The sequence below is a fragment of the Mesoplodon densirostris genome, chromosome 19 (genome assembly GCF_025265405.1).
Source record: "Mesoplodon densirostris isolate mMesDen1 chromosome 19, mMesDen1 primary haplotype, whole genome shotgun sequence".
NCBI lineage: Eukaryota > Metazoa > Chordata > Mammalia > Artiodactyla > Ziphiidae > Mesoplodon > Mesoplodon densirostris.
The window spans coordinates 5,869,783-5,889,863 of record NC_082679.1 but is presented as its reverse complement, the minus strand read 5'-3'; the positions used below and the strand labels follow the sequence as shown (position 1 = coordinate 5,889,863).

The following is a 20,081-nucleotide window of genomic DNA, read 5'->3' as shown; positions in this document are numbered from 1 at the left end:
GCTGCTCAGGTACATGTTCAGTAGCGTTTCAACACTCTCGCGTACAGTCTTCCGACCTGACCCGGGAGCTAAACCAGTCACAGGCCAGGCCTAAGCAGAATGGCCGCGCCCACTCTCTTTCGGATCCCTTTTTATGCCGCAGGAAAGACGTGGCCGTGTTGGGAAGGTTGGGGCTTCGGGACAGAGAAATGGGGAGCGTTTGCAGACAGGATGCCGGTTAAACGTTGGAGAGAATGGGGATTAGGAGGCTAGGGCTGTAGCTGAAGGAGCAGAGGTGTTACGAGGAGAGCACTCTGGACGTACCTCGTGAGGCGAGACCGTGAGGGGGTGAGGACCGGGGCGGATACGTTTTGTGGAGCAGACACTGGCAACCACAGTCCCCGCCAAAAGAGTATCACTTCTGTCTCACGGTACAAGGTGACTCTGTAATAGAGGCGGAGCGGGCGCGCAGCCCTTAGCTCCAGGGGTTAGAGGTCCCGCTCTCTCTCAGTGGACCACCCGGAAGAGAGTGCGTGAGAGGCAGATGGGGACCTCCTCCGAGGGGCCCTCGAGGACCCCTGGCCTTGCGCCTGGCGGGTGAGGTGGGGGGCCTGGGGACAGTCTGAGGACTGTGTCCTGCAAAGCTGGAGAGCCCTCGCCACTGCCGCCACTGGCTGGGCCCGGGCCTTGAAGTAGACGGGAACCTCTCCCCCATCCCTGCCTCTGGGACCTAACGGCGGCTGTGGTCTCCATGGGTCGAAGTCCGCAGGACCCTGCCCCTGTTTGCGCTGCCAAAGGAGCCTGAAGTCTGACTGGGACCTGGGCACCCGGCTCCCTCAGTGATGACAGCTGGGCAGGGTCTGGAGACCTGGCCCTGAGGGCACCGCCAACTGAGATCCACGTCTTCAGCCAGGCCTGGGCACTGGCGGGAACATCTAGTCTGGGTGCTGGACCAACGCTCCTGGGCAAGGTAACCGGCCGGCGCAGGGAGCCCCTCCTCTTAGCCAGGGCTTGGACTTCTGAAAGCTGAGCCTTGGGACCTTGCCCTTTCTTGTCAGAACAGAGAATAACATTTGTTTTGGTGGAGGTTTCCAGGAACGTCGTGACCTGACCTCAAGAGCAAGGGATCTGATAGCAAGAAGTGTGCAACAACTAACCACACCCCTCCCTCACCTTTCCTGTAAAAGGGCTTTGCTGAAAGCTTTCAGGGAGTTCAGGGTTTTTATGGCACGAACCACCGGTCTCTTTGCATGGCCCTGCAATAAACCTTTCTCTGCTCCAAACTCCAACGTTCTGGTATTGTTTGGCCTCACTGTGCATCGGGTACGTGGACTTGCGCTCAGTAACAAATACATTCAAGAAGGATTCTGTGTATCTTGAATAGTCACAACCCGCCCAGTCATTTGTTTTTGTGAATACTGTGATACAGGGATCAACTTTCTTTTTTCCTGTGGATAGATAGTTGTCCCAGCAGCTTTATTTAAAGCGAGGCTCTTCTGCACTGTTGGGCAGTGCCACCTCTATCATAAATCAAGCGTCCATGTCTGTATGGCTCTGATTTAGGACGTTGTTCTGTTCCATTGCTCTCTCGTTTATTCCTGGGCCAATACTACTCTGTTTTAGCTACGGGATCATTTCTAAGTCTTAGGTCTGATAAAGCAAGGCCGCCTACTGTATTCTTTTTCTGCAAGAGTGTCTTTGTTCTCTTGGCCCTTTATATTTTCACATAAAATTTTACCTCAACTTGTCAACTTCCACACACACACACACACACACACAAAGTCTGGGATTCGTACTGGGGCTGCACTGAGTCTATAAATCTTTTGAGTAATGACATATTTATAGTATGAACGCTTAAAATTCATGAACACCATGTATCATTCCACTTATTCTTTAATGTCTCTGAATAAAGTTGATGTTTCTTATAGAAGTCATTTTTTAGATTCATTTCATGATACTTGAAATTTTTAATGCTCTTGTAAATGGTATTTTATAATTTCATTAACCTTTGTTGGTCATATACAGAAATACAATTAACTTGTATATTGATATTATACCAAGTAAACTTGATAAACTGTCTTATTAATTCTAATAGCTTTTGTGTAGATCGTTGTATTTAAATTTTTAAAACTTCGTATTTTCCCTCTGCCTCAACATCCCCACAAACAAGCTCTGACTACGCTGACCACGCAACCATGTACACCAGTGTAATGAGGTTGGTCCCTGCCTCAAGTTCCTCTTCCTACCCTCCCCTGCCTGTGACCTAGCGTCATTCAAATGCACCAACGAAATCTCCTCCAGTCTTTTCTTGTGTACTCCACCCTGATCCGCCAATAAGAGCACTTCCGCGTGGATTCTTCCCCATGGATGCTCCCACCCCCCTACTTGGTTGAGCCTGATCCCTTGGTGCTCTCTCTGATGTGACCTTTCAGCATGCAGTGACTCTTGTCTCTCATGACCTGTGAGTATAACAAACTTTTTTTCCCTGTACCTATTCTGAGTCCCTTCTTGTGGTCTCACCCGACTGACCATCACCTAAAAGAACACAAAACAATTATTCTAGATTTTTATGTAAACAGTCATATCATCCTTGGGCTTCCCTCGTGGCGCAGTGGTTGAGAGTCCGCCTGCCGATGCAGGGGACACGGGTTCATGCCCCAGTCCGGGAGGATCCCACATGCCGCAGAGCGGCTGGGCCCGTGAGCCATGGCCGCTGAGCCTGTGCGTCCGGAGCCTGTGCTCTGCAACAGGAGAGGCCACAACAGTGAGAGGCCCGTGTACCACAAAACAACAACAACAACAAAAACCCCAAAAAAGTCATATCATCCTTAAATAGTGAGTTTTCCCCATCATTTCACATTTTAAAATCTTTATTTTTCTACCAATTGCACTGGTGAGAACTTCTGTCCAATGTTGAAAGAAGTGATGATGCAGCATTCTAGCCTTCTTCCTGATTTCAAAGTTTCTCCTTTAAGTATGATGTTCACCAAAGATTTTTATAAATTCCCTTTATCAAATTTAGTCACGCCTATGTGATTAAGCCTCCATTAAAAAAATCCATAAACCACAGAGAGCTTCTGGGTAGCTGAACAACACATCCAAGTGCCAGGAGGGTGGTGCCCTCCATCTCCACAGCGACAGAAGCTCCGGCATTTATCTGCACGTCACCCTTAGCCAGACCTAAGCTGCTGCTGATGTCTTCACTTAGTCTCATTGCCCTTTTGAGGACACAAGGAAGTTCTGACTGTTTTGGAGTTCTGAGGTCTGTACAGCAAAGAACATATTCCCTGGGCAATGAAAAGAGCCTCTGGCAGGGAGGACTCCAAGGATGCCTCTGGCATCAGGGGGGATTCTGAAACATCATTGTCAGACTTCCTTCAGTTCTTCAGAGATGGTTTTTTTTAGTTCCTCAGACATATTTATAATAGCTGATTTAACGTCTTCCTGTAGTAATGACATGAGACCCCTCCGATAGCGTCTATGGATTCCTTTTTCTTCCTGTGTGAAGGCCATACTTTCCTGTTCTTTGTGTATCACTTTTTTGCCAAAGCGAGACGTTTTAGAAAATACAATGCTGTTACTTTCGGTATCAGATGCCCCTTCTCCTCAGAATTCGTTGCTATTGCTGTTACTGTTGTTGCAGTTTGTTCAGTGACATTCCTGGTCTGTTTCCCTTGCAGGGTGCAGTCTCTGAAGTCTGCCTGGTTAGCTTCCTTAGTTGTCCTGAGTCAGTGAGGCCTTCACCTTTTGCCAAGGGTAGTTTGTGCCTTAATGCTCCACTACTTTATTTTTTCTTTTTTATTATTATTATATTATTATTTTAATTTTTATGTATTTATTTATTTTGCGGTACGCGGGCCTCTCAATGTCGTGGCCTCTCCCGTTGCGGAGCACAGGCTCCGGATGCGCAGGCTCAGCGGCCATGGCTCACGGGCCCAGCCGCTCCACGGCATGTGGGATCCTCCCGGACCGGGGCACGAACCCGCGTCCCCTGCATCGGCAGGCGGACTCCCAACCACTGTGCCACCAGGAAAGCCCTTTTTTTATTATTTTTAAAGATTTAACTATAGTTGATTTACAATATTGTGTTAGTGTCAGGTGTACAGCTTCAGATTATTTTCCATTATGTTATTACAAGATGTGGAATATAGTTCCCTGTGCTCTACAGTAAATCCTTGTGTTTATCTACTTTCTATGTGGTCAGGTATATCTGTTCGTCCCATACTCCTAATGTATTCCCCAACCCCTCCCTCTACTACTACTTCGATGCTTAGGCAGTTTACAAGTCTGTCCTAGCCTTCTCTTCCTGCTGCAGGATTTCAAGGTCAGCCAGAGGTGAATTATCAGTGACTGTCAGGTCTTTTCTGGGCATGTACATATCGCTGTGTAGGTGTGTGGCCTCTTAGATCCTCAGGAATGTGTCAGAGTGTTTAACAGCTCCTTGTGAATATCTTATTCTTCAGACATTCCTTTTTAAAATTTTGGCTGAGCTAATGTTTTCCCCAACTGGTTTTGCGGCCTTAAGCTACCACAGTGTTAAACAATTGAGACTGGTTTTTGACAAATGGTTTTCATGGCTACTGTAGCAGTGAGGTTGCTGTTTTTCTAAAGCTAGTGCAGAACTGGGGAGGGGGGATGGGAGTAAACAAAGTTAGAACTCCACAAACCCTACTGTTTTTACTGAGGTTCAAAATTTTTTCTTGACTAAAAATGCTCTTCAGGTTGTTTGTACGCCTTTGGTTCATTTCTAGAGTCGTAAAAGAGTTGACTTTAATCATTTTTCCAATATTTAAAAAAATTTAAAATATCTTTATTGGAGTATAATTGCTTTACAGTGTTGTGTTAGTTTCTGCTGTGCAACAAAGTGAATCAGCTATACATATACATACATCCCCATATCCCCTCCCTCTTGCGTCTCCCTCCCACCCTCCCTATCCCTCCCACACCTCTGGGTCACAAAGCATTGAGCTGATCTTCATCTCCCTGTGCTATGCAGCTGCTTCCCACTAGCCATCCATTTTACATTTGGTAGTGTATATACGTCCATGATACTTTCTCACTTCATCCCAGCTTCCCCTTCCCCCTCTGTGTCTGCAAGTCCATTCTCTATGTCTGTGTTTTTATTCCTGCCCTGCCATCAGTACCGTATTTTTTAGATTTCATATATATGCGTTAGCATACGGTATTTGTTTTTCTCTTTCTGACTTACTTCACTCTGTATGACAGACTCCAGGTCCATCCACCTCACTACAAATAACTCAATTTCGTTTCTTTTTATGGCTGAGTAATATTCCATTGTATATATGTGCCACATTTCTTTATCCATTCATCTGTCGATGGACACTTAGGTTGCTTCCATGTCCTGGCTACTGTAAATAGAGCTGCATTTTTCCAGTATTTATGTTGCTTTCATAAAACAGTGGGTTTACACAGGTCCTCTGCTATTTTGGAAGTCCTGCCTCCTCACCATTTAGTTCTGCACAATAATCTAATAGGATACAATTTATTAATTTTATAGGTAAATACCCTAAGTCTTATAATAAGCTGCTTCCCGTGAGTTATAATTATTGTTGGCACACAAAGCCAGCACTGCTTATCAATATACAATATTGCATCCGATTTAATAATTGCCCTAATAAACCATTAAACTTATGATATATCCCAAAATTATTTCTGTCCAACTTCACTTCCATCCTTCCATCAATGACTTCAAAGGAAAAACAATCACAAAGCATCAAGATAACACTAACACTTATGCACTATTGTATTTATTTGATTGTTTGTCTGCCTTCTGAGTGAAGCTGGAAGCCTCCACACAGCTTAGTCAGTGTCGTCCAAATCTTTCCATCATCAGTATCTTGGGTGTATGTCTGTCATGTGCTGGACATCCATATATCCTTGCTTGAATAAGTGATTAACCAGAAGATTTGAAGAAAAGAGAAAGTGTTGTGAATGGGCTATTAGTCACGTGGGATTTTTTTTTTCCCACCATTTAAGAGCAGAATCTTGGCGCTTGGAGATCCTGAAGGAACAATATCAGGGGGCTGAGGGTGGGATAACATGCTGCCAGAAAGGTAGCAGTGTGTTGCACCCAGAGGTGAGATTTGGAAAAAAAACATTACAGATTGTAAGGATAGAATGGGTGAAGTAAAACAGAATGAAGGTGATTGCTAGAAGCAGGACAGTTTGAGTGGCTTTTGCCTCAGGAGAGAATCTATGAGAGTTTCTGAGAGTGTGAATATGGTTCACTCGCTGGTGGTGTCTATGTAGGAGAAGGCCCATGTAAACAGTGGCCCCATTCATGAGTCTCATGAACACAACATCTGGCAAAGTCATGATAATTGTGAATTTTGCAGCACTAGACATTTCAGGATTTTTTTTTTTTTTTTTTTGCTGTACGCGGGCCTCTCACTGTTGTGGCCTCTCCCGTAGTGGAGCACGGGCTCCGGACGCGCAGGCTCAGCAGCCATGGCTCACGGGCCCAGCCGCTCCACGGCATGTGGGATCTTCCCGGACCGGGGCACGAACCCACGTCCCCTGCATCGGCAGGCGGACTCTCAACCACTGTGCCACCAGGGAAGCCCCTACCCTAATTCTTGAGTCCCTACTATGGGTAATGATACAATTCACAGAGCTCCACCTCCTCTTTTTTTCCTTCCACTGCCCAGAGTTAACCACAGACTTGATGTTTCTTTTTATACTTTACATGTATGTGAAATAAAATTCACACTTTATGGCACGACAAGAAAATTTTATTTATTTTATATTTTTATTTTTTGGCCATGCCACGCGGCCCATGGGACTTTAGTTCCCCAACCAGGGATCAAATCTGGGCCCTCGGCAGTGAGAGTGCAGAGTCCTAACCACAGGACTGCCAGGGAATGCCCAAGAAAATTTAAACATATAAAAATGTTCTCTGCCCTGTGGCCTCCCCTCTCCCCACACTGTGCATTGTGTATCTGCATTAGGCATTGACCAAACCTGCCCCATCAGCAGAAATACCTGCTCAACCATAAAGAGCAACATCCTCCGAGCATCAACAAGACAACTCCTAGATCTTCCATTTCTTTCTTAGATCAACTAATTTTTTGTTGACATGTACTTAGTCTTCTATTTCTTTATAAGTCAGTTTAGATTATATCTACCTCCCTCCCTAGACTAAAATGATGAGATCAATGTTCCTATATTACCATTTACCTTCTTTTCCCATTTCTCTCCCAATTTTTTTACTTTTATAATTTTTTTTAAATTGAAGTATAGTTGATTTACAATGTTAATTTCTGATGTACGGCAAAGTGATTCAGTTATACATACACGTTATTTTTTATATTCTTTTCCATTATGGTTTTATCACAGGATATTGAATATATTTCCCTGAGTTATACAGTAGGACCTTATAGTTTATCCATCCTATATATAATAGTTTGCATCTGCGAACCCCAACCTCCCACTCCATCCCTCCCCCTTGGCAACCACAAGTCTGTTCTCTGTGACTCTGTTCCTGTTTCATAGATAAGTTCATTTGTGTCATATTTTAGATTCCACATATAAGTGATATCATATGGTATTTGTCTTTCTGACTTACTTCACTTAGTATGATAATCTCTAGGTCCATCCATGTTGCTGCAAATGGCATTTTTTTTTAATGGCTGAGTAGTATTCAGTTTTATATTTTCTATAGTCATTGTTTTTAGCACTTACATTAGGCTCTGTAAATAAATTCCCATAATCTACTAAAGGCTTATATCTATGGTTAAACGGATTCGTTGCTTATTCGCAGTTCTTTTGCCATTGCTTATGTTTGTCTCTTACAGATACAATTCATGTTTTAGTAATTTCTTCAAGAAGTTCATGCATATTCTTGGATGTTCAACAATGTTTATTTGCATCTTGGTACTTAAAAGACTTATTTATTGGAGGCGAACCATTACCTTTGTTATACTGAGCCTTCTCATTTAATAGACAATCTACTTCCTTTATTTTGGTCATCTTAAAGGTCTTTCAATAAAGTGATATAAATCTTTCAAATTCTCTCGTAATTTTTATTGTGAATAGAGAACTTTTCAAAAGTGTTCTGATTATCGCTAGTGCCTAGCACTCCACTGAAGTTGCATATTGACCAAGCATCTAGAGAATGCTACTAGATTCCTTTTTTTTCTTTTTTCTTGAAGTATAGTTGATTTACAATGTTGAGTTAATTTCTGCTGTACAGCACAGTGATTCAGTTATATATATATATATATATATATATATATATATATATATATATATGCATGTACACACACACACACACACACACATATACACACACATTCTTTTTTTATGTTCTTTTCCATTCTGGTTTATCACAGGATATTGAATATAGTTGCCTGTGCTATATGGTGGACTCTCATTATTTTACGTGGTTGTCTGTGGGTTCTCCTCTTTCCACACAGGCAATCACATCATCTGCAAATAATGACAGTTTTGTTTCCAATTTTTACACCCTTTAGTTATTACTGTCATGCTGTGCTGCTTAAGACCTCCAGCAGAGTGTTAAGCAGGAATCGAGGCAGCAGACTTGTACCTGGTGAACAACTAGGGAACAGCTTCAAAGGTTCCTCATTAAATATGATGTTAGCTATAAAGTTCTGGTAGCTAATATCTATTAAGTGAAAGAAGATATATTTACACCGGTTTTGCTGAGGTTTTTTGTTTCTGTAAGCAACTTGATTTTTATCTGCATTTTGAGTGCCAAGGTTACTGCAATGTTATTCTTTTGAAATATACTTTTATTGATGTAAAAATTCGCAAAATATAAAATTAACCATTTCAAAGTATACAATTCAGTGACCACTTACTCTATCGACAATGTTATGCAACCACCACCTCTATCTAGTTCCAAAACATTTTCATCATTCTAAAAGAAAACTACATATCCATTAATCATTCAAGTTCCCCTTCGCCCCAGGTCCTGGTAACCACCAATTTGCTTTATGTCTCTATAGATTTACCTATTCTTCACATTTCATATAAATAGAAATACAATATGCGATCTCTTGTGTCTGGCTTCTTTCACTCAGTGTACTGTTTTTGAGGCTTATTCATGTTATAATGTATATCGATGCTTCACTTGTATAGGTGACTAATATTCCATTACACATATATGTGTGTGTATAGGTACATGTATATACACATACCACATTTTGGTTTTCCAGTAACCCACTGCTGGGCATCTGGGTTGTTTCCACCTTCTGGCTATTGTGAATAGTGCTGCTATGAATAACGTTATGCAAGTATTTAAGTACCTGTTTTCAATTTCATTGGGCATATACCCAAAAGTGGAATTCCTGGGTCATATAGTAATTCTATATTTAACTTTTTAGAGGGACCACCAACTTTTTTCTACATAGCAATGGAACCATTTTATATGCCAGCAATGTGCAAGAGTTCCAATTTCTGCAATGTTATTCTTAATATTAGAAAAATACCAGGCATTTTAGGAAATGCTAAGAGGAAAGGAAATGTTTGTAGTGCCCAAGGACATGTTATAATAATGATTCCAAACTTCCTGTTTGACACAGCAGTGGAAATACATGCACTTGAACTCACCACACATAACCCTGTCTTCTTCCCTCCTTCAGTCTTATGTGCTGCTTGTTTTTTAGTATTTTATGTACATCTTTTATCATCTTTGGATATTTCAAAAATAAGGCTCTAGAAAAATGTAGGCTTCAAGAAGTGATGTATCATCACAGTTGGCAGAAATACTACAAAAGACAGTAAAAATAAGGACAACAAACTTTTGTGGTGTAATTCTTTAGACTTATTAATGAGTCAAATTACATATTAAATTTTGATTTATAAGGAAATAGAACACTTCTATTTATATTAGATTATATTACTCAACATTCTATGCCTATGCTGGAAATTTATTAAACCCTAAAAATTACATTCTTCATGTAATTCCAAAAATAAAAATAAAATTAAATACATAAAGTCCATTTTATGTAGTATATAGTCTACAACATAACCCTTACAAACCTTGGTCGAAATCCAACTGATCCTTATGTTCTGATTTTTTTCTATATTCAAACAGCATTGTATTTGCAGTGAAAATACCTAATATTTGTAGTAGAATATTCTCTGGAATCCTTTCTAAAACAATTATATTAAACCCTTAGAAAATTATTTCATTCTATAGTTTCCAGGTTTTACTTAATTACTCAAATCTAGAATGCCACCAAATGTAGAAAAGCCCTAACAATGAAATGATGACATTCCATCAACTGTAACATGCATCACAGTTTAAGATACAGTCAGATGTGAAGAAATAAAACCATGAAATGCAAAAATAAAATATAATTTATCTGGCTTCCCTGGTGGCGCAGTGGTTGAGAGTCCACCTGCCAATGCAGGGGACACGGGTTTGTGCCCCGGTCTGGGAAGATCCCACATGCCGCAGAGCGGCTGGGCCCTTGAGCCATAGCCGCTGGGCCTGCACGTCTGGAGCCTGTGCTCTGCAATGGGAGAGGCCACAACAGTGAGAGGCCCACATACCACAAAAAAAAAAAAAAATATATATATATATATATATATATATATATATATATATATATATATATGTAATTTATCACTGATGCTTTTGCCACATTCATTCATAAAGTCTCTGTGTGGAGCAAATTGTTTCTATTTTCAAGAGCTCATGGTGCTTAATGATAGCCAATCCTCCATAGGAAGCATTTTCAGTGACTATAATCACAGTTTTTCTGTAATGTATGAGTTTACTGGAGTAGAACAGAAATATCATTCCTTAAGGATTTTATAACTTCATTGAATCTAGAAATTATCCCCCTGAGAACGGGGTCTTTCTGCTATATGAGTTAGCGGGCAATTAAGGAGCTCTGAATTGTAAATAAAGCATTTTGACAATCACTGCAATTCGTACCCTTTTGTGGCCAAAGGCAGACTTTAACTATATCTACTGGACTCTCTCCTGAATTAAGTAACTGGTGTTTAATATGTCACTTTCAAAAGCTTTCCACATTCCTTGTTTCAAAAAGATTTATCTATTATATGAATCTGTCGATGATTAGTGAGCTTTGACATCTATATGAAGGATGTACTACATTAACAAGGCTTTCCTCCTATCTGGGTTTGTTGATGTAAGGAAGATATGCATTATCGGAAGATATGCATTAAGACTACCACATTCACTGCACCTACAGGATCTCTCTCCTGTACAAGATGTTCAAAGAGTTTTGAGTTTCTAGGGAATACTGTCATTTTCACAACATTCCTGAAATTTCTATTTTTATGTACAATGAGATGTAATTTTTCTTAGCTTGGCTGCATTCACTGCAACTGTAGGGTCCCTCTCCTGAATGAATACCATTATGTTTAACAAATATGACTTGAAAAAGAATAATTTCCCACTTTCCCTGCATCCATAGGTTTTTACCTCCTAAATGCATAGGCTGTGACTTTCAAATAAAGTCTTGACAATTGCTGCCTTTATAATGTTTCTTTTTTGGTGAGATTCCCTAAGGTATAATGAGGAGATGTCTTCAGTTGGAGGATGTACAACTTTCATTCCATATATAAGGTTTTCCTACAAGAGTTCCAAAAGGGTCTATATAATCAAAGCCTTCATAGGCATTTCTATTCTGTATGAGTTCTCTGAGTAGATAAGATTAATCAAAAGAGATTTCTCACATTCCTACAGTCATTGCATAGAGGATTTTCCTCTATGCTGAGTTTGCTGATGATTAGCAAGAGCTGATTTCCGAAAGAAGGCTTTCTGACATTCATTGCACCCGTAGGGTCTCTCTCCTGTGTGAGTTCTCCGGTGACCAATGAGAGTTGACAAAGTAGCAAACGCTTTCTTACAATTGCAGCATTCATATGGTCTCTCTCCTGTATGAATTCTCTGATGTACAGTAAGATAGGATTTAGCTGCGAAAGCTTTGTCACATACACTACATTTGAATGGTTTCTCACCTGTATGGGTTCTCTGATGTATAATGAGAGTTGACTTACAGGACAGAACCTTCCCACATTCACTGCATCCATACAATTTTGCCCCAGCATGACAATTTTGTAGATGGTTAGTGAGACCTGACTTCTGGATGAAAGCTTGTTGACATTCATTACATCCATAAGCCCTCTCTCCTGTGTGAATTCGCTGATGAATCATGAGCTGTGCCTTAGTGGAGAAGGCTTTCTCACAATTTAAGCATTCATATGGTCTCTCTCCTGTATGAATTCTCTCATGTACAATGAGATGTGCCTTTGTTGTGAAGGCTTTATCACATGCACTACATTTGAATGGTTTCTCACCTGTATGGGTTCTCCGATGTATAATGAGAGCTGACTTAGAGGACAAAGCCTTCCCACATTCACTGCATTCATGGGATATCCCTACTGTATGATGAGTTTTCTTATGATTACTGAGATCTGACTTCTGGATGAAGGCTTGTGGACATTCACTGCATCCATATGGTCTCTCTCCTGTGTGAATTCGCTGATGAAGCAGGAGCTGAGCCTTTTTTGAAAAGGCTTTCTCACAATCTGAGCATTCGTATGGTTTCTCTCCTGTGTGAGTTCTCTGATGTACAGTGAGATGTGTCTTAACCATGAAGGCTTTATCACATACTGTGCATCTGAAAGGTCTCTCTCCTGAATGAGTCCTCTGATGTAAAATGAGTTTTGACCTCCAAGGAAAAGCTTTCCCACATTTGTTGCATCCATAGGATTTTCCTTCTCTGTGATGGGTTTTCTGATGATAGATTAGTGCTGACTTTGTAATGAAGGATTTCTGACATTGACTACATCCAAATGGTCTCTCTCCTGTGTGAATTCGCTGATGAATCAGGAGCTGAGCCTTTTTTGAGAAGGCTTTCTCACAATCTGAGCATTCATATGGTTTCTCTCCTGTGTGAGTTCTCTGATGTACAGTGAGATGTGTCCTAACCATGAAGGCTTTATCACATACTCTGCATCTGAAAGGTCTCTCTCCCGAATGAGTCCTCTGATGTAAAGTGAGCTGTTTTGACTTCCAAGGGAAAGTTTTCCCACATTTGCTGCATCCATAGGACTTCCCTTCTCTGTGACGGGTCTTCTGATGATAGGTGAGCACTGACTTTGTAATGAAGACTTTCTGATGTTGATTACATCCATATGGTTTCTCTCCTGTGTGAGTTTCCTGATGAGTGATTAGCTTTAACTTACTGGGAAAGGCTCTCTTACAATCACAGCATTCATGGGGTTTCTTTCCTGCATGAGTTCTCCAAGGCATGGTCATGAGTTGTTTACAAGTATTCACTGCACTTTTGTTGCATCCATATAGTTTCTTGCCTAAAGAAGTTGAGTCATAATTAGCAAGCTCTGACGTCTAGATTAAAGCCAGAGTACCCACGGAAGAATGAGAAAGACAGCAAAAGAAGGGTTTTTTTTTTCATTTACTATAAAAAATATTAGTGAGACAATCAGTAGAATCTGAATAAACTCTGTAGATTGGATAATAGTTCTGTAACAATATTAATATTCTGATTTTGATAACTGTATTCTGTTTATGTTTTTAAAATGACCTTGTTTCTAGGAAATACACACTTAAGTATTTAGGGGTAAAGAGTTCAGGAAAACAATATGTACCTCTGTGTGTGTGTGTGTGTGTGTGTGTGTGTGTGTGTGTGTGTGTGTGTGTGTGTGTGTAATGACAGATAGACTATGATAAAGCAAATGTGGTAAAATTACCACTTAAGGAAATCTGCAAAAACAATGTGCATAAAATTTGTGTATAATCTTGGGATTTCACATTAAGTCTAAACCATTTAGAAATAAATATTTTCAAAAAAAAAAAAATAAAATAAAGGAAGACACTTACATAAAACTATATAGGATGATTACTCATAAAGGCCTGAATGCAGAATGAATAAATTGTTTTATATTCACACAATGGCATCCGGCACAGTACTCTGGTATTCTTGATCTAAATGCTCATTATACAGTGTGCTGATTGTAAAAATTAACTATGTTATACTTCAAACATTTTTATACAAAGTAAACAAAAATGTAGTCAGTAGTCAGGAAATGCTCACGTGTAGGAGGACGCTGGAAGGAATTTTGATATTATACTAATAGTAACAGGATGCCATTCAAGGTAATAGTAGGAGACAGATGTACTAGTTTTCACTTTTAAAATGTCATCCTGGACTTCCTTGGTGGTGCAGTGGTTAAGAATCTACCTGCCAATGCAGGGGACACAGGTTTGATCCCTGCTCCAGGAAGATCCCACATGTGGCGAGCAACTAAGCCCGTGAGCCACAACTACTGAAGCCTGCACACCTAGAGCTCGTGCTCCACAACAAGAGAAGCCACCACAATGAGAAGCCCACACACAACAACGAAGACCCAATGCAGCCAAAATAAATAAATAAAATTAAAATTCACCTTTTAAAAAAAATGTCATCCTTTGCGTATCTGTATCACAAGGTTTTAAATCTTGTGACATAAATACTTTTTTAGGTTTGTGGACTGTGGTTGTGAAAATTGGTAATGATCTGCTATGTCATATAGCATTTTTCTTAGATTTTACTTTAGATCTTTCTCTCTACCCTTCCACTTGAAGACTCTTCTTTCTGTATGATGGTTTATATTCCCATATCCCTTTTTTTCTTTCCAAGTAACTGTCAAAACCTTATGTCTTTAAAAATCCAGATGTTTCTGAAGTTTATGTTCATGACCTTTGGGGGAGAGTAGCTTGAAACACTGACTTTCCTTACTTACTATTTATAAATAAATAACAATAGTAAAATTTAAAAAATCATCTGGTTATTATGTGGAGAATAGAGAGAAATAAGATTAAAGAAGTGAGAGTATCTTCAAGTAAACTAAAAAAATTTTGGCAAAAAATACTGGATATTGAGGCTTGAGTGAAAACAATAGTTACAGAAAAGAGTGGAGGCCCTCGGGATATAATAAGGAGACAGGAAGACCAGACTTGGTAATGGATTAAATTTGTGGTGTGAGTGAAAAGAGGAATGAAAAGTGACGTGAATTTGAGATAGGTATTAGATCTCCAAGTGCAAAAAGGAAGTATCCAGGTGACTATATGAGGATAAGGGAAGGTTTGGCCTGTAGACAGAAATTTGGGGGTCATCAGCATATAAATAGTATTGTTAAGGCCATGAAATTTAATGCATTTACACTGCTAACAAATGATAGAAATAGACAAAGATGAGGCTTTATGCTATCCAACTCTGAAGACTTTAGAAGATGCCCAGAGCATGGAGAAAGTCCATCCATCAGACACAACCAATGATTACAAAGGAAAGATGCCAACTAAAGTCTTGAAAAAATATCTGGGGGAAGCAGGTTAAAATAAAGAACCCTCAGGGCTTCTCTGGTGGTGCAGTGGTTGAGAGTCTGCCTGCCGATGCCGGGGACGCAGGTTGGTGCCCCGGTTTGGGAAGATCCCACATGCCACGGAGCGGCTGGGCCCGTGAGCCATGGCCACTGAGCCTGCACGTCCGGAGCCTGTGCTCTGCAACGGGAGAGGCCACAACAGTGAGAGGCCCATGTAGGATGGATGGATAGATAGATAGATAGATAGATTAGATAGATAGATAGATAGATAGATAGATAGATAGATAGATAGATAGATAAATAAATAACCCTCAGCTTCTCACCTTAAGTGTAGTTATCCTATCCTACTGATTCTTTCTTCTCTAATTAATTCTGAAAGCAATAGCCAATGAACCTTACCAAAGCTTCAATATCATACTTAGAGACCACCACTGTGGTCAACATTCCCACCTTCTAGCTTGCTCTGATACATTCTCACATGGCCCACAGAAAGCCACCTGCACAGTGGACCAAATCTCCTTACCCCAGGACAAAAGGTGCTGCTGTATTAAACTGGAAGAATTGTTACATTTGACCAGGTAAAAGAAGTGAAAACAAGAGATGTGGAGAAAACAGGAACTGACATTGCCAAAGAGGAAGCAGAAGAAAAGGAGGAAGTCTGGATGCTGCAAAGAAAATGATGTTCTACTGAACACTGAATCAAACCAAAAGAGAGAAAAAGAGGCACATCTTCCTTGAAACAGCAAGCAAGAGAGCCTTGCCAATGATTTAGGTATTTGTAATGACCTTCAGAGTTTCAGCCTTGTTAAACACATATGGAAGGGTCAACACTTCATGGCTAACTACTTTACTTTCAAGGTCTCCCATCTTGCTGCTTCTCAGTTGTTTACTCACTTGAAAAGTACTGACACTGCATTTCATCTTCTACTCTCCATGGCTCTTTTCCAGGTTTGAAATTAAGGATTATATCTGCTTTGGTAGCCTGATAGCCTGTTCATGGGCAATGACAAAGACTTGGACACTTACAATTGGACTTGGTGGGGGATGTCTAGGAAGAGTACAGAATGTTTCAGGAATGGACACACTTTCACCTTGGCATATTAAAGATCAAATGAAGGTGAAAGCATGTTAATTTCCACCTGGGAACAGAAGAGGGTCTGAGAATCTATTGTCTATAAACTCAAATTCAGTATCTTGAGGCCCTTTGGAAGCTAGGGCAACTGAAAAAGGAAAGGCTATTATTGGCTGTGTGCTCCAAATGATAGGGCAATCATCTTTAACTAGTGTCACAGGTTACTAGAATTCTCCAACAACACATCCTGGTACAGGTTCTTCTGAGCAGAACCTAGTGGCTATCACTCCTCCCAGGTAAAGTCCACAGAAATATACTCAAATGATACTAATTCCTGTAATTATCACACATTCTTCTTCCAATGTGTGGTGACCATTACTGATGAGAAAAAGACCTACCGGTATATGTTATGGCTGTTTTCACCATAAGTTACAAAGGCTACATCTCTGTGTCATAGTTCTCACTAGTCATTATGGAAAGAAGTAAAATGCCATTTTATCTATCTTGCAACTGAACACTTAAGTATCAACTAATCCAGTAAATCAGAAGTTTTTGAAAGGTATATTCACTATATCCTGCAGGTAAAATATCCCTAAAACAGTAATCTCTGTAAAATATTTTTAACATATATTTAAAAGGTGGAAAAGAACTAAATGCTCATATAACACAGCAAAAATCTGTCCTCAAGGAGCTTTTATCCTGAACACTTTTCAACAGATAGAACAAACAATAGAATCAGATATGAAATGACTACACATGCAGGAATTATCAGCTCAGAATATTATGAATGTTTAATGTAAAGCTTTAACATATTGAGAAATAAGATATCTAAAATATGGGGAAGGAATAAGATATTATTAAAATGACCATTTAGATGTATATAAACCAGCAGAAAAATTTAAAAATAAAGTACAGTCGATCCTCATTATTCGTGGATTTATTGTGAATTCACCTACCTGCTAAAATTTCTGACTCAAAATCAATAATCACAGCACTTTCATGAACATTTGCTGACATGCATAGAATAGTTTGAGCAATGAATCATTTGAGTTGCCCAATGTGTATGTTCCCAGCTAAGTCTGAGCAAAATGATGTTCTGCCTTCTTATTTCAGCTCTGCTATTGAAAACAAGTGTCCTTTTCGTGGTCTACTTAGTGTCACGTTTTTCACATTTTTAAACTATTTTTTTGGTAATTTTGTTGTTTAAAATGGCCCCCAAGCACAGTGCTCAAGTACTGTCTAGTGTTTTTAAGTGCAAGAAGGTAGTGATGTACCTTATCGAGCAAATATATGTTAGATAAGCTTTGTTCAGGCAAGAGTTATAGTGAGTTTAATGTTAATAAATGAATGATACATATTAAATAAGGTGTCTTTAAGCAGAAACACACATAAAACAAGGTTATCCACTGACTGACTGACAGAAATGTAACCAGCAGCTCACAGAAACCTAGTCCATAATCCCCCTATGAGCAATGTTCAATATTTGCTAATTCAGTGTTCACAGTGATTTTATAGAAGTACAGTGAATAACAAGAATCAACTGGATACGGTAACTAAAATTAGAGACCAATTGACAAACTAATAGCCATATAGATACGGCTGAAGAATTAGTATACTCGAATAAAGAATGCAAAGAGATAAAGTATATGAAAGAGAGGGTAAGAAATAATGGAGGTGAGTTCTAAAATTTAAATGGATGTACAAAAGACTTGAATAGCCAGGGCAACCTTGAAGAAGAAAAAAACTGGAGGGCATAACCCTACCAGATTTCAGCAAAAACCTACTGTAATTAGACAGTGTAGTATTATTAGTACAAGGATAGTAAATACAACAATGGAACAAAATACAAAGATCCTGGAAAAAGATTCAGTATACACTACCATCCACTTTATGACACAATGCCAACATAACTCAGTGGGGAAAAAGAACAGTCTTTTCAATAAACTGTACTAGTTTAACTGGATAACAATATGGAGAGAAAAAGAAGGAACTTTCATCCCATGCCTCACACACGGGAAAAATAAATTCAAAATGGATCACAGATCTAAATATAAATAGTAAAATATTTAAATTTCTAGGGGAAAATTCACACGACTATCACGAGATATGCAAAGATTTCATAAACAAGATGAAAAAATCACTAACTAGGAAGGGAAATATTGACAATATTGGGTTATTAGCGGGCAAGACAGATCTTTACCAATTCTCACAACCATGGTCCACTTTAAAAACATCATTCTGTGTGTGCTTGTCAGTTATACTGGTAAGATCTTATGTAACATAAATGTAGCCTACCACTGGCTGTAGGCAAAGTTTATCACTTTAATTGCTCGTATTAGAAAAAAGAGAAAGGTGTAAAATCAAGAATCTAATTCTCACTTTACAAGGCTAGGGGGAAAAAAACAACTTGAACCTTAAGTAGAAAAAAAAACTTAAACTGCTATATAAGGTTACTAAATTTGGTACATCCATAGCAAGACTGATTAAGAAAAAAGAGAGAAGACAAATTAAAACAAAGTGATGAAAAACTAATCAACACTACAATTCCTAAAGGCATTACAAGGACAACTTGGTTTCTATTTTTTAATGACAAAGCATATTTACACACATCATAGTGAAATTGCTGAAAATCAAAGACAAAAAGTAAATCTTGAAAACAGCCAGAGGAAAAAAAAGACACATTAGATACAAGGAAAGAGTAATATGAATGATTGTTGACTTCTAACCAGAAACAATTCTGGGAGGCCAGAAGATACTAGATTCACACTTTTTAAATGATAGAGGAGAAGCATTGTCAATTTAGAATTCTATCTCCAGGGAAAATATTATCTAAAAATGACTGTGAAATAAAGACATTTTAAAATAAACAAAATCTGAGAGAATTCACTACCAAAAGACCTGCAGAATCCCACAGTAAATTATAATTTCTATAATCCACTTGACGCAACCTTGTTGAGCATATGAAGTATTTATAATAGCTGTTTTAACATCATTTCCTGCTAATTCTATCACCTGTGTCATTTCTGGGTCTCATTTATTTGTTTCTTATTTATACTTTTTTCCTCTTTTTAAATTTTTTATTTTTTCATTTATTATTGGTTTTAAAATTTGGGGTTTTTTTTCTTTAAATTTTTTTCCTTTTTTTTTTCTGGGTCTCTTTCTATCGACTTTCCTTCAGGTTTATGGGTGCTATTTCCTGTTTCTTGGCATACTGGGGTAGGCTCTAATCAGATTTCAGACTTTGTGAATTTTACATTACTGATTGATGGACTGCTTCCTATTCCTTTTGAATACTATTGGGCTTTGTCCTGAGAAGCAGTAAATTACTTAGAAACAGTTTATTTTTTTAGTGGTTTGCATTATGCTTTTTTGGTAGGAGAGTTCAGAGAAGCCTTTAGATCCAATTTGAGCCACCCACTGAGACAATGCTCTTCTGAAGTTCCACAGTGAGTCTCCAAATGTTAAGGAGGTGTTTCCATTCCAGTTGGTGGAAACACAAATTATTCCCAACTTTGTGCAAGCTCCAAGGATGGTTCGGCCTGTTCATTTCCAGTGGTTCTTTCTCCAGCCTAGGGAGTTTCCTCACGTATATGTGCTGATTACAACTTAAAAACTTGTGGAGGAACTCTAGAACTCTGACCTAGAAATTGCCCTCCTACTGCCCCTCCCCTGAGCTACTCAAACA

General features: G+C 39.3%; 1 protein-coding gene across 2 annotated transcripts in view; it reads right to left on the bottom strand.

The window, feature by feature from the left end:
• Positions 1–20,081, bottom strand: part of LOC132480423 (zinc finger protein 577-like) — a 43,187-nt gene that overhangs the window by 5,736 nt on the left and 17,370 nt on the right. The window contains exon 5 of one of the 2 annotated variants that reach the window (XM_060084635.1): positions 10,611–13,314. The exons of the other annotated variant lie outside the window; for it this stretch is intronic. Coding sequence (XP_059940618.1) covers positions 11,684–13,314 — 1,631 coding nt within the window. The 3' untranslated portion in view covers positions 10,611–11,683. Of the gene's footprint in view, positions 1–10,610; positions 13,315–20,081 lie in introns of those variants that run through there. 2 annotated transcript variants of the gene reach the window in all.